Below are 16,448 nucleotides of genomic sequence, written 5' to 3' on the forward strand. Positions count from 1 at the left end.
TTTTTTACAGCTTGTTGAGCTCTTTGGAGATTCTGTTTTACAAGAGCACATTAGAACAACGAATGGTAGTAACAAGCAGCATCACTACTTGGGAAAACGTATTCAAAAGAAAATTATGCAGCTCCTCCATGACCAAATCAAAAATAAAATTTTAAACTTTTTGAAATCAGCAAAATATTATAGCATAATTTTAGATTGTACACCTGATATTTTTGGGGTAGAACAGATAAATATTGTTATACGTTTTGTCGATTTAGGCTCCTGTTCACAAAGTGTTGAAATTGCAGAATATTTCCTTGGATTTGTGCCTGAACTGGAAACCACTGGCTTGGGACTTACAAAAGTTACATTTGCAAAAACTGAATGAACTGTGTATACCTTTGGAAGATATAAGAGGACAGCGGTATAATAATGGAGCAAATATGAAAAGGAAGAACTTTTTGATCCATGTTCTAGCCATTCACTCAACTTAGTCGTGAATGATTCTATAAAGCCTCACAGTTTGCAGTTTCTTTCTTTTCCTTAGTGACAAAAATTTACAACTTTTCCTTAGCATCTAGGTATTCTTCATTGGGCTATACTGAAAAATCATATTACTAGCATAACATTGAAGCCTTTGTCCGAAACTAAATGGAAAAGTAGAATTGATGCAATTATTCCGATCAGATACCAAAGTGAAGAAATCTACGATGCTCTTGTAGAAATCACTTTCAACAAAAACAACGATAAAATGGTTGCTTATGAGGCAAGATGTTTGGAAAATCAAATCCGTGATTTTACTTTTCTTTGCTCTGTGGTAATATATTATATGGCAGGACATTTTACTTCGCATCAACGTAGTCAGTAAATTACTGCAGAGTATTGATATGGGAATGTATCAAACTGTCATTTTGTTAGAAAACAAACGGAAATCCATTTTAAGTCTCTCAGAAGTGATTTAAAATTTCAGAGCTATTTTACAGCGCAAAAGAGCTAGCATCAAAGTTAGAAATTGAGAACCCGACAATCGGAGGCACAGTAATACATAGCAAGAAAGAGGAAAGTGAAAAGACAATTTGGCTATGAGGCTGAAGATGAAAGTATGGACCCAGATCCAGAAGCACGATATAAGGTTGACTTCTATTTAAAAATTATAGACACATCCGTTAATGCATTAAATGACAGATTTCAGCAAATTAAGAACCATAGTGAAATTTTTGAGTTTTTGTACGACATAAACCAAATTAAGGATATGAATGCTAGTGATTTATCAGATAAATGTTTTAAACTATGTGATGCTTTAATTTTTAATGAGTCAAAAGATCTAAATTATGCTGATCTAAAAGATGAACTCAATGTACTTTCCACGATTATGAAGCCCAAGAGTACCTACACCTCTAGAGAACCTGAAAATGATTAGAGAGTATGATTTTGATTTCGCACCCAACGTCAGTGTCCCTTTGAGGATTTTATTAACCCTACCAGTCACAGTGGCCTCTGGAGAGAGAAGCTTTTCAAAGCTAACACTAATAAAAAATTACTAATAAAAATTACTAATAAAAAATTATTTAAGATCAACTATGGTGGGCGTTGCTCGCCGATCTTGCCCAGGGCGGCAAAATCCCTAGGGCCGGGCCTGTCCGTACCTCAGAGCAAAACTGTATTAAGTCCAAAATTTCAGTTTTGTACTTTCTTAGCTCACTGGGCTTAAAATTTTCCGCTCTATTAACTGGTGTTCCTTATTCGCTGTTTTGACTGAAATTGGTCAAAATAGCATTGTATGAACAGTATTAAGTCCACACTTCGCTTAGAGCAAAACAGTATCTTCTGCACTTCAAATGTATTAGATCCAAAATGGTGTATACGTTTCCCAGGACAAAACTATATTTATTATGTCCAACATCCAAAGGACATTATTATGTCCGACATAATTCAATTCAGGCAAAGCATTAAGTCCACTATTTTTTAAAATTTGGCAAATTTGTGCCTCAGAGAGCATAAATTCACAGACAATTTTGGAATCATGAGACAACCATAGATCCAAAAAGACAGTTTTTATGTTCTTTTGAAAAAACGTGTATCAAAAGAAAAACAGAACGAACAGGTGCTCAAGCTAGCTATTGTAACTGGAAACATTTTTTTACCATTGAAGGAAAGAGACTCTAGATATTTCTAAATCTACTGTTAGATGTTCACTTAAAAAAATGCAATCAAGTTGAGTTTTAGAATGTGACAAAAAGGAAAGCAGCCATCTAAAAATAAAGTAAAGAATGACGTACGTAAAGGATAGGATTCATGAGAATATACTGGCCTATCCATATCCATATGAATAAACACATTATAGTCGAAGAAGGACGGTGAACAAATATTTAGGAGGTCACTAAAATATTTCTACAATGTTTAGGGATGTTTAAGGAAGAATGAGATTTGAAAAAAATTCCATCGAATGAAGTAGGCAAATAATGGCTTTACAATCACATTTTTGGAGGAAGACAGATTTTAATCAAAACGAAACCGTAGATTTTCTTATTTTGTTAATGCCATACTCTGCATAGAGTACAAAGACTCGTTTCATATGGGCTCTCTGAACCGCAAAGTGGAATGTTTTCCTGGCGGTGCCTTTTGGTATGTTATACCTGGGTTAAGCAGAAAGCTTGAATTGAGTCGAAATTCATTTCGCTTATTCCCCGTTAGAGGGCGTTCTATCCATACTGCGATATAAATTATTTTAATTTATATCGACAATCTACGGTCGGAATGGTAAAAATCTGTCTTCCTTAGAGCCTCCTTGACAACAGGTAGACCTAGAAATAGTGCTATCGGGGATGGAGGAAGACAGATTTTAATCAAAACGAAACCCTAGATTTTCTTACTTTATTTTAATCACATTTTTAATACAGAATTTAATTTATCAGTAGCTGTTCCTTCAAAAGACACTTGTAATAAATTTGATTAATTTCTAATCAATCTAAGACAGTCAACGTCTGAAGCTGACTGAAAAACATTACAAGTGATGGTACAAGTGAAGGAGATGTCAGTCAATCAAAAGCCTTGGATAAAAAGTTATAATGATAAATTTACAAAAATGTCTTCCTTGCCCAAAGCTAAATGATCCTCAAAATTTTTACAGTCTAAAACTCTGGTGTTTTAATAATTATACAATTTATGATTCAACGGAAAAACGGGCGAACTGTCTAATGTGGGATGAATCAATTGCTGGTTGAGGTGGAAACGAAATGGCCTCATGCTTGGTCCAATACATTCATTCATTACCTCAAAGCACAACTTCTATTATTATTTGGACCAATAATTGCTCATCCCAAAACCGGAACTTAAAAATTAGTATGTGCTACTTTTATCTACCTTAGAGATATCCACATATAAAAGAAATCACTCACAAATTCCTTTTGAGAGGGCATACGCACATGGAGGTGGACAGTATACACTCAGTTATAGAATGAGGGGCTAAACAATGCCCTAATTTTCAAATTATTATCTACTCCATAGGATTTTTTACAGTTGGATAAAATTTTCGGAAAAAACAAATATTTCAAAGTGTATGAAATGACCATTTCTAATCTTAAAGACGTTAATAAGCTGTGCAATTCATATGATTCGCCATTTCTAAATAAAAATAAAACTGAGAATAATGAAAAAAATTTAATTTCACAAACAGTATGTATGTAATTCAGAATTGTAAAAAAATCCTGGGATTCTGTACTTTAAAACAGACTTTGTTTTGGAATTTAAGAGTGTAGACTTAACCGAAGAGTTGGTAGAAGAAATCATCAATCTGTAGAAGATTCTCTGATTTTGTTGAGAGGTACCTTAAATCCGATAAGTACTAAAAAATTCAATGGTCTTCTGCTAAAGTGGGTTCCAGCGAGGATTCACGATTTTTTTCAGACTCTAGTGCATAAAGACCCAATTCAAATTACTGATATAGCAGCAGTAGCCCTGCATTTGTTAAGTTTTTAATTATTTTTTTATGTACTTCAAAAAGTTGTTAATTTTTTTAGTTACTAAAAATACAGTTGTGTTACAACCATTTCTGTTTTTTTTTAATTCGACTTTTTAAGTAGTTTTTTAGTACTTGTATTAATGGTTTTGTTATGAATACGTCCATATAATATTTTTAGTTCTTTATATCGAAACATTTCCTTAATTTTGTAAAATAGGTATGATCTTTTTCGTAATAGAGCTCCATCTTTGCCACAGGATAGGTAGCAAAATTCATATTGTCACAGTCAAAAATTTATTTTTGAGCGAAAATGTGTTAAGTCCATTTTTTTTCCAAAAACAGTAATTTTCAAAAAAAGTTATTTTTGGTGGTAAAAAGAACAATGATCATTATTCACATTTATAAGAATTTACTAAATAAAATTTAATGTATTAAATGGAAAATGTTACAAAACACTTAAAATAATTTTTATTTTCGCTCTCCTGTAAAATTTACATTTTGTGACTTAATACACTTTTGTTCTGAGGTACGGATATATTTCTTACATTATAAGATATATACCAGGAGGAAAAAAAAATAAAAATATGAAATGTTATAAAAACAAAACCATATCCGCACAGACACGGAATGGTTAAAAAAGGCTAGAGAAAAGTAAACTTTGCTGTATAACTTATTCATAGATATGTTAACATACTGCCCTGGATTTATATTTATGTATTCATTTCTTTAATACAGAACATTATAGTTCTGCAATCAAACTAAGACAGTCATTAATATTCAGCTCAGTGGTGTACTATTATTGGAAAGGTGTACTTAAATAAACAAGGCATCATTACATACGACAGGTAAATCCCTTGTTGATAGAATTTCACACCTTGAAGAATATCTAGCACTGAGCTGAATATATATTAATAACTCTCTTAGTTCGATGCACCTGTATACAAATAACTTGTAAAAAATTATATAAAATAAACTCTGTATGATTCTTACAATTTTGTTTTTTTTAAATGTAAAATTAATTATTTTAACTTTTTGATCTACAAATGCTTACTTTCTGGAAAGGTTGGGTTTGGCGAGGCCTGATAAATTAGACTAGAGTAAATTTTTATTACTGTTAAATGTTAAATTACTCTTTCACCTGGGCGGCAGATACTCTACGAACGACCCTCATTGTGTATTACAGGAACCATACAAAAACCATTTCTTACAAACACAATTTTATTGCAAAACTATTCTAAACAAAGAGTCCCTTCTTCCCCATCAACTTTTCTTTCCTTTCCAAATTTTAACATGTATTGTCTTTGCACTTGGGCAAACAAGATGTCCGTTAACAAAAATATCTGAGCTACTGCGAAAGCTAACGTGACTCCAAAATAGAAATTGGCATTTGCTGAATTACAGTAAATCCACAAATAGTACACTATAGGTCCTAAACACGAAGAAATGATCAACATTGTTCCAACCAAAAATCCTTGCTGGCTAAACTGAAATAGATGTGGAAACGCTGGCATTATGCTTAACACAAATCCTACATCCCCAACACTCGGATACGATTTAAATATCGTTATTATAAAATTGATCGCAATTGCTAGTAGGAATGGTTGTTTTCTAAATTTAAGCGAAACTGGTACCAAATATAAAATAGTTGTGTTGATCTGGAATGCATATATAAATAGTTCTCTAAAGTGTTCAAACATCTCAGTAAAAAAGTACCAAAACAGTCCAATATTCGGTTGTAAATCTGGAACGTTCAATATACAACCATAAACATTTCGTATATAACTAAAGTTGTTAAAACTGTCACTACACACTGACACAATCAATAACGAGGTTACAATAAAACTAACAACACACGTTACAGTTTTCAGACTACTTTTAAAGATCTGTTGGTAGTAAAAACTAGCTGGTAACAATAAAACTACCGGATAGAATGATACTGATGCTGACATAGCCAGAAATACTCCACATAGTAATGGTAATCCATAAACCATCGAAAATAGTACAACTGAGAGGTAGAAGTTATAAAAAACTGTGGTTGAGAAACCAACAGAGTTCAATAAAGTATACGGATTAAACAAGTAGGCCAAAAGAACGTAGTAAGGGGTTCGAAATATTTTTTCGGGTTTTAATAAGCTATCTTCGGCATCTTTGGAGAAAGTCTTTCTGTCCCTTTCTTCTTCTTCGTATATTACTGCAGCAAATCTTTTTATGGTGTAATACAGAACAATAGATGTTGCTATCTCCAAAGTTATGAAAATTAGGTGTACTTTTCCTTGGAACAGTTGTAAACTAGTCTTGTACCAATACAATGACAATGGTGTCTCATGCAAAACATCTCCATTATATGGGTTAATATTAAGGGATAATAAGTACAATCCTTCTGATACCCTCTTCCATGAATTTAAGGGCGTTGATACCTCTACATGGTTTGCAATTACTGACTGATACTTGGAAAGCATCAAATAGTATCTCAGAATTATAGCTGATACACATGTTGATATTATTCTGACTGTAGAAACTGGATCGTTAGGTGTAGTTGTAAAATTTTTTAGAGACATTTTGTCATAATTGTTTTTAAACTAATCACTAATCTGAATATTTGACAGATGAGTAAAGCAAAGCCGACTGATTGAGGTTAGAAAGATTTGTTTATGATTGTCTTCTTCTGTAATATAATCGTGTTACTCGATTCTAGATCCTGACCCGAGGATTAGCGGCAAGTAATTTGTGTTGCCTATATAAACTTGAATCGGGAAACGGACCTTGTTTATTATTCAAAAAATACTCCTCTTTAAAAGTTGCATGATAATTACACAGAGAACATTTATGTTGAAATGTTTTAGTTTCTGCAGAAACCGAAGCAGAAATTGATACATTTGTGTGCATTTGTTTGACATGAAAGTTTAAACTTTACTTATGTCTAAATTGTTTATCACAATGTGTGCACATATAGACGTTGCCACAGCATAGAAAACGCAAATGTTTATAATAAATTTATAATAGACATGGCAATAATGAAAAGTCACATTCTAATGTTTTGACAGTTCTCTTGCGTCAAAAATTTTGACCTACGTAATATCGCTTTTGTAGTAAAAATACTATACCTACGTTTTAAATACTGAATGAAGGGCCGGTTGCTCGAACGCTAATCAACAATGATCACTATCAAATATTTAATTACTGTCACCAACTGTCAATGTCAACTTTGGTTGGGTTGCTGAAAACATAATTGATTATAATTATGAGATTAGTTAATCAATTAACATAACAATTATTAACATAATTGATTAACTAATCTCATAATTGTAATCAATAATTATGTTTTCAGCAACCCAATCAAAGTTGACATTGACAGTTGTGACAGTAATTAAATATTTGATAATGATCATTTTTGTTTAGCGTTCGAACAACCGGCCCTTAAGTTTTTTTAATATTTCGTAATATGTGATTATAAGTTAATCTAAGCGCCATCTACATGATAATTGTGAAAGTATCCGAAGTAAGAAATTAATATTTCATTAATAGAACGTTAAACTGATTAGCAAAATCTTTAAAAAATCGATTACAGTTTAATTAATTTTTTGCGTTGTAAATATTAAGCGATAACAATTAAATAATAAATTTAAAAATTACCGGTGAAAATTGCATTAGTAATCCGCTAGGAGCGACACCAGCGAAGCTCAGAACGTATACATTGAACTTAGAAAATTACAGTCAGAAAAATGAAAGTCAGGAAAATCATTTTTCCACCTACCTCTGCCGAAAGTATATTTTTCCGGACCTGATTGTAGGGAGCAAAGTTGTACTTTTCCTCCCTAGGGAGGAAAATATTTTTCCTCCCTAGGTAGGAAAAGTAAATGTGACGTAATGGTATTTCATTGATGAAATATAACTTATTGACGCCCTGTACAAATCTATTTTCTATTACGTACCTAAGTATCTATACATTTTAACGTTTATTTAAAAACACTCTGTATTTTGCAGAATGGTAAAAAACAGTAAATTGTCATTCTAATTTAACAATGTTTACATTAATAATTTGACTTATATTTGACAGTTGACAGTTATATTGTACCTACTTGTTAGTTTTAGTTCTAATACATTTTGTTGGTTAGTTATATAAATAAATTAAGTAAAAATGAAAAAATTACTTGTTATTTGAGGAAGGTGGAAAAACCATATGTATAACATGGGAGTAAAGTGCCTTTTCCTCCCTTGATGATTACTGCCCTCCGCTACGCGTCGGGAAGTAAACTTCATTCTCGGGAGGAAAAGTAGCACTTTCCTACCTTGTTATACAAATAGCTATTTCGACTGCATGTATTCCTTGACGGGTAGTATTTGCATATTAAAACGGATTTATACTTATAGATGTATAAATAGGGCTTTTCATTCACAGTCATTATTTGTTTCGAGTTTCTGTCATATGTCGTATAATCCGTGTGTATTAATATTATACACAGATTATACAACATATGACAGAAGCTCGAAAACAAATGACAATCGATGAAAAGCCCCCTATTGGTTGGCGATTATACAATTTCATTTTAATATTTTTTTTTCTGAAATTTTTACAGTAGGTATATATTTCTCACTTTTCTAAAGACAATTACACCTGTTTCAATCTTTCGGGCTTATATAAATAAATTTATAATAAAATTATAATATCGGGCAATTATAATAAAAGTTATGAATTTTTTAAAGTAAAAGGTGAAGATTCCTTAATTGCAAAGTTTAATCTCAAAAGTTGAGTGACAAAATTTTAAATTTAGCTTTTTAATCAAGTTCATGTTAAAATATAGAATATTAAAGGACAAAATGTTTTATAGAAAGAAAAATAGTGTAACTTTTAATTTTAAGAAAAACGTGATTTAATTATTTTTTATTTTTAGTGTAAAATTGCGATTTTGACAATGTTCTTCCACTTAAAATTCAAAATAAACTTCATTTTCGTTTTTAGCACCATCAGAAACATAAAGTATGACCAAAATTATCCATTCACCACACCGTGGTCAGGATCTCGAGAAATAATAATAAATTTATTCTGGAAGTGCCACTCGTCTATAAAGTCACATAACTTTTTTCCTATTGCATATTTTGACTTGAAATTTTCCAGAGAACTTCTTCATAACTTAGGTAGGTATGTATTAATTCTGTGTTGGTTAAAATTATAAACTAAAAAGTTTGTCAACTCTTTTAACCCGGCACCTGCCACGTGGGGTGCTACCAGCACCCCATAACACATTTTTATCAAATATTTGGTATTTAAAGTTTGGTAACCGAGCTATGCGTCATAGTAGCTTTCTATAATATTATATAGCATAGATGTGTTAGTGTTTGAAGTGGTTATTTAGTGTCATTCTGAACTTGTAGCTCTAAAGTCGAATTGGGGTGTCATCATCTGGCACTTAAAGTTTTAAATTTTTTTTTGTATTTTTGATAAACAGGTCAAATTTACATTTTTTATTGAAATAACTGATTTAAATTATTAATATATACACTCTATATTCACTAAATCTTATTTTTTTTAGATATTTTACTTGACTTCATTTATTATGGCTTGGTACTTGCTAATTTGCTAATAACACCTTTTTCATTTTGTTTTTTTAACTTTTATAACATATTAGTAGCTAATAAGTTAATAAATATGTTTTTTTATATTCTTGTGTTACTGAACACATTATTTTGTTTTTTAAACAAGTAGATCACAGAAAATCTTTAAGGGGTGCTGTGAGCACCCCACGTGGCAGTTGGCGCCTTGCAAAGCCACGTGGCAGGTGCCGGGTTAAGTAAACATGAAACTAATGAAATCTGACGACAAATTGTTTAAAAATTAACAACTCCTCTTTTAATTTTTTTAAACATTTCAGACAAATTTCATTGTTATCTAAATACTTTAAGATGACACAGTAAAATTTTCAAAGGGAAATATTTACAGCGATAGGTACAGCGAGTTAAAATTGAGAAATCAACAAAATTGATTTTTTGCAATATTGCTTAAAATTTGATTTTTGAACATGTTTCACCAATTCTAGATAAAAATAAACTTCATATTCGGATTCAGCGACCTCGAAAACATAAAGAATGACCAAAATTTGCCATTCACGTATCATGGTCGCTTTTTCGATTTCTAAGCCTTAAATTAGGGGTGTGCCGCTCGCCTAATAAGTCAGTTCTAATATTATACAACATTAAAAACGTAAACGTAAAACGAAAGCAAACATTTATTCACGCCCATTTTACCCTATATTTACATTACAGTTTTCTTTCTATCGTTACCGATTTACCGACAGTTTATTTCTGGAAATGCAGTGGAATTTGAAGATTCTTGCTGGTATTTTCTTAAGATTATAGACTCATTAGCGGAGAGTAGAATATTCTACTTAAATAAAGATATTTAGATATACTGCGAGGCATAAGTTAAGAATATAGAAAATTATACTCGATTTCATACAGTAGGAAAAATGATTAATTATTTATATGGGAAATAAGCCACAATTAAAATGAAAAAATAATTTTATTAACGTTTCGACGCCCAAATCGGGTGCCGTTGTCAAAATACAAAATATTACTAAATAAATAAAAATGTTGTTGCTAAGCAAAAAAATTCTTCTAATAATTTATTTAATCTGACTCATTTATATTGGCAATTCAGACGTATATTATACATTTTAAAGTAGAAGACTTTAAAATGATATCGCCAATATTTATGAGTTGCGTTCCTGGGACGACTTTACTAAAAGATAGTTCATTCGATTACATGAAATCAATCCCAACTCAAGAATATCCGTCGCAAAAAAATCATAGCATGTGACCTGTCTTTAAAAAGACAACCAAATGCAACGACAGTAAAATTCTCGCGTTAGAGACTTCATAGTAAATCACAAGGGAAAACCAGGAAAAAACCCTGTGATACTATCCCGACATCGTAAGTATTTGGTCTTACATTTAATTTACTCTCAAAAAATAATACCAAATTCTGACTTGTAACATGTTTAAATTATAAATAATATTAATAATACTAGATATATAAGTAATACTAAAATATAAAATATGTACCAGCTCGATGTTATTGACTTACTAATCTTGGTATTTTCTTTCTGTTGACTTCCTCTTTCAGTATGGGCAACCACATCCTACTGCATTCTACCGAGGAATTTGCGACACAATTGGTTTCATTTAGCAGAATTAGAGCCGCTTCTTTGATTTTTCTCTTTTTACTATCTGATTCTTTCAGGACTATACTTGAATCTCTCCACTGAACTCTATGTTCATTATCCCATGCGTGTTGACATATTTGAGATCTATCAAATTCTCTATTTTTAATATAAGATTGATGTTCACTTATTCTAACGTCTAATGGTCTTGATGTCTCACCTAAATAAAATTGTTCGCATTCACAAGGAATTTTATAAATGCAATTCTTTGTTCTTTCTTGGTCATTGTTAGGTTTAGTTTTAGATAGAATTGAGATTTATTCTATCTAAAACTAAACCTAACAATGACCAAGAAAGAACAAAGAATTGCATTTATAAAATTCCTTGTGAATGCGAACAATTTTATTTAGGTGAGACATCAAGACCATTAGACGTTAGAATAAGTGAACTTCTTCTTCTTAACGTGCCCTATCAAGTCCCCTTGACGTTGGCGATTAACATGGCGAAACTGTCTCTGTCTCGAGCTATTCTAAATAGGTGTTCTGCTTTCTTTATTCCTGTCCACTCCCGGATATTCTTCAACCAAGAGGCCTGCTTTCTACCAATTCCTCTGCGTCCTTCGATTTTACCCATCATAATAAGTTGAAGAATATTATACCGGTCTCCCCTTACTACGTGTCCAAAATAGGCCATCTTTCTATATTTGATGTTATCAAGCAGCTCACGGGTAGCATTTGCTCTCTTAAGGACTGCCACATTTGTCAGCATAGCCGTCCATGGTATTTTTAGAATACGTCTGTGCAGCCACATTTCAAAGGCCTCCAAACGGTTAATGGTGGATATTTTTAATGTCCATGCTTCGACACCATACAAGAGGACTGACCAAATGTAGCATTTAATCATGCGCTTTCGAAGTTGAAGTTGCAAGGTATCATTACAGAAGAATGACCTCATTTTTAAAAATGTCGTGCGGGCTATCTCGATTCTACATTTTATCTCTTTATCTGGATCTAGTTGTTCAGTAATATGGCAACCAAGATATTTAAAACTGGGTACTCTTTGAATCATATGACCATCAACATATAACCGTGAATCTTGATGGGCCAAACGGCTAAATACCATGTACTTTGTTTTTGAACAGTTTATATTTAGGCCAAACTCTCTTCCCACTCTGTCAATGGCATTTAAAAGGTGTTGTAATCCATTCATATCATCACTTAAAATAACTGTATCGTCTGCATATCTGATTGTATTTATCAGAATTCCATTAACCTTCACACCCCATTCCAAATTATGCAGCGCTTCCTTAAATATTCTATCTGAATACACATTGAACAACAGTGGGGACAGTATACAACCCTGTCTGACGCCTCTTTGTATTTTGCATATTTCTGTTGATTTTCCATTTATGCAAGCTGTCGCTGTTTGACGCCAGTATAATTTTTCTATGATTCGTACATCTTGACTATCAACTCCTTTATCCTTTAGTATTTTAATTAATTTGTGATGTTGTACTCGATCAAAGGCCTTCTCATAGTCAATAAATACAGCAAAGACGTCTTTCCTTTGATCTCGGCATTTCTGCAATAACACATTTAGTGCAAAGAGTGCGTCCCGGGTTCCCAGTCCATTTCTGAAGCCAAATTGTGTTTCATCCTGGTCTTCTTCACATTTATCTCTGATTCTACTGTGGATGATACGTAGAAAGATTTTCAAGGTGTGGCTCATAAGGCTTATCGTTCTATAGTCGCTACAGTTTTTCGGACGTTGTTTTTTTGGTAGGGTTATGAATTCGGACTTTAACCAATCTTCAGGGATATCACCAGTCGAATAAACATCATTGAAAAGTTTGACTAGTATTCCAATGTTTTCCTCATTTATGAGCTTTAACATTTCTGTAGGTATGTTGTCGGGACCAACGGCTTTATTGTTTTTTGCCAATTTTATAGCATGTTGTATTTCTGATTTTAGTATTTCTGGTCCTTCACCTTCATCTAAAGTGTCCAGTTCTTCGGGTCTATCATCATTATACAGTTCATTTATATAATTATACCAGGTAGTTCGGATTGCGTGTTCGTCTATTATCATTTTTCCCGACGAATCGGTTATAGTATGTGGAGTTTTCTTATAATAAAGACCAGCTACTTCTCTAACTTTTTTAAACATATTAAACGTATCATGTTTTTCATTCAACTTTTCTAATTCCTTGCATTTATCCTCCATCCATTTTTCTTTAGCTACCTTTATTTTTTGTTTAATTAGTTTTTGTTTTTCTTTGTATTCTGTTTTGTTATCTTTCAGTTTTCTTCTCTGCTCCATCAATTCCAGGATTTCATCAGTCATCCATTGTTGTTTTTTGTGCCTCTGCATCGTTGTCGTATATTTTTCCATTACTTTCCAGGTAAGATCTTTAAACGTGTTCCATATTTCTGTATTGTTTTCATTTGTTGAATTCTTTAGCTGCTTATTCAGGTCATTTTCTATTAGCGTTTTGTTGGATGCTGATATATGTAATTTTGGTGTTTTGGGGTTTTCTTCGACTTTTTTGAGCTTCACTTGGATGTCAGCTATTAGAGGGTTATGGTCTGAACCGATATCTGCACCAGGATATGTCGTTGATCTCTTGACACCATTCTTAAATCTCTTGTTTACTAGAATATAATCTATCTGATTTCTAATTATATGAAGCGAGTTATCTCCTGGTCCCTTCCATGTATATAATCTTCTTTTGTGTAATTTGAACCATGTATTTGCGATTATCATGTCATGTTCTTGACAGAACTGGTATAATCTATCGCCTCTTTCATTGCTCTCCCCTAGTCCATATCCACCTATCAGGTCAGATCTTCGTCCTTGACCAATTTTCGCATTAAAATCTCCAATAATATATGTGATTTCGTTCCTTTTTAGATTGTTAAGTGTCTGTTTTAATTGACTATAGAATGATTCAACATCATTGTCATATTTCTTTTCTGAAGTAGGGGCATATATCTGGATAACATTGACATTAAATGGTTTACTATTTAATTGGAGTATCGCTAGTCTGTCATTTACAGGTACAAAATTTTTTACATATTTCTTGAATTTAGATGTTATAAATATGCCAACTCCATTCCTATGATGTACGTCATCTTCTACACTTCCAGAATAGTATAGTGTGCCTTCATTTTGTTCACATGTTCCCGCTCCAGGCCAGCGGAGCTCACTGATGCCCATTATATCAATTTTTAAGCGTTTAACCTCTTGAACTAAGTTACTGAGCTTGCCTGCTGCATAGAGGCTTTTAACATTCCATGTGCCTAATCTGATTGTACTGCTAGACATCTTTAAAGTTGTCGTACTTTTTAAATTGTAGGGGTTTCGTGTGGTGACGACCGGGAAGGCCCTACAGTCTGGTGCGCACCCTTCCCTGCCGGATCTTGGTTTCCGAGATCCATGATCAGTAATACTCTGATTATGTTTGGATTGCGCCATGTTAACTTTACTCGGGAGAAATAATTGGAGTGGTTTCCCGTTGCCTTCCCCAATGATTTTTCTGGTGCATTAGGTTTACTCCTGTGGGTTGGATAATCGGAAAGGATTTTTGGATATTTGGTAGGAAACTTGGATCGGGACATGACCTCCCCTATTTGGGTTTGGGGGATAGCCATGGCTTGCGTGAGCAGGGTCGCGTCCCTGAAATAGATCTGACTTACACCGGGGTCGTATAAGTGTATCTATCCGCTACTTCAATAAGTGAACATCAATCTTATATTAAAAATAGAGAATTTGATAGATCTCAAATATGTCAACACGCATGGGATAATGAACATAGAGTTCAGTGGAGAGATTCAAGTATAGTCCTGAAAGAATAAGATAGTAAAAAGAGAAAAATCAAAGAAGCGGCTCTAATTCTGCTAAATGAAACCAATTGTGTCGCAAATTCCTCGGTAGAATGCAGTAGGATGTGGTTGCCCATACTGAAAGAGGAAGTCAACAGAAAGAAAATACCAAGATTAGTAAGTCAATAACATCGAGCTGGTACATATTTTATATTTTAGTATTACTTATATATCTAGTATTATTAATATTATTTATAATTTAAACATGTTACAAGTCAGAATTTGGTATTATTTTTTGAGAGTAAATTAAATGTAAGACCAAATACTTACGATGTCGGGATAGTATCACAGGGTTTTTTCCTGGTTTTCCCTTGTGATTTACTATGAAGTCTCTAACGCGAGAATTTTACTGTCGTTGCATTTGGTTGTCTTTTTAAAGACAGATCACATGCTATAATTTTTTTGTGACAGATATTCTTGAGTTGGGGTTGATTTCATGTAATCGAATGAACTATCTTTCAGTAAGTCGTCCCAGGAACGCAACTCATAAATATTGGCAATATCATTTTAAAGTCTTCTACTTTAAAATGTATAATATATGTCTAAATTGCCAATATAAATGAGTCAGATTAAATAAATTATTAGAAGAATTTTTTTGCTTAGCAACAACATTTTTATTTATTTAGTAATATTTTGTATTTTGACAACGGCACCCGATTTGGGCGTCGAAACGTTAATAAAATTATTTTTTCATTTTAATTGTGGCTTATTTCCCATATAAATAATTAATCATAAAAATGCCACAAGGAAATAGCTTCAGAACAACAGTAGGAAAAATGAAAGAATACCCATGAACGAACATATAAAACACGCTGTATTTTCCTGTCACCGTGTCACAAAGAAAATTGGCCAGCGTAAGCACATGTAATAATTATTGTTACATGTACTTGCACTGGACAATTTTCTTTGTGACACGGTGACAGGAAAATACAGCGTATTTTATATGTTCGTTCATGGGTATTCTTTCATTTTTCCGACTGTACTTGACTTTTTCGTGAACAGATTAACGGATTCCTCTAAGTTTTTTTTTATTATTTTAGATATATATCTTTAGTATTTACACAGTTGCATCAAAGGTATACTCAAAATCCTTTTTTGTACTTATACTGGGTGGAAGAAAAAATTTTTTTTCTTATGTTAAGTTTGAGGCACCCTGTAGGGAGAACGAGGTACAAATGTGAGTATTCGCGGTGTGCAAGTACTTGGAAGGGAAAGGAGAAACGACCGTGCGCGAGTCGTGGAGAAATATTGCAACTATCTTAAATAATTCATATTGTCAATTGAAATTGTCAAATTGACGTGTATATTTCATACCTTCTGTCATTGAAGCAGAAAAATTATATATTGCTCCACAATATTGATATGATATGCAATTATTATATAAAGGTAAATTTAATTAATTGTATTTTGCTTGCAGTACTGCATTTTAATAACTAATTTTATTTACTACATACAATTGTTTACGTTTTG

General features: G+C 32.6%; 1 protein-coding gene across 1 annotated transcript; it reads right to left on the reverse strand.

Annotated features, from left to right (window-relative positions):
• Positions 1–5,140: 5,140 nt before the first annotated feature.
• Positions 5,141–6,586, reverse strand: LOC114331352 (phosphatidylinositol glycan anchor biosynthesis class U protein). The gene has a single exon (XM_028280900.2). The coding sequence runs from the start codon at positions 6,496–6,498 to the stop codon at positions 5,170–5,172; it is 1,329 nt and encodes a 442-aa protein (XP_028136701.2). The 5' UTR covers positions 6,499–6,586; the 3' UTR covers positions 5,141–5,169.
• Positions 6,587–16,448: the final 9,862 nt, after the last annotated feature.

Source organism: Diabrotica virgifera, chromosome 6 (genome assembly GCF_917563875.1).
Source record: "Diabrotica virgifera virgifera chromosome 6, PGI_DIABVI_V3a".
Taxonomy (NCBI): Eukaryota; Metazoa; Arthropoda; class Insecta; order Coleoptera; family Chrysomelidae; genus Diabrotica; species Diabrotica virgifera.

Coding starts and splice junctions, on each gene's coding strand:
- LOC114331352 (XM_028280900.2), bottom strand. CDS start 6,498: ATGTCTCTAAAAAATTTTACAACTACACCTAACGATCCAGTTTCTACA.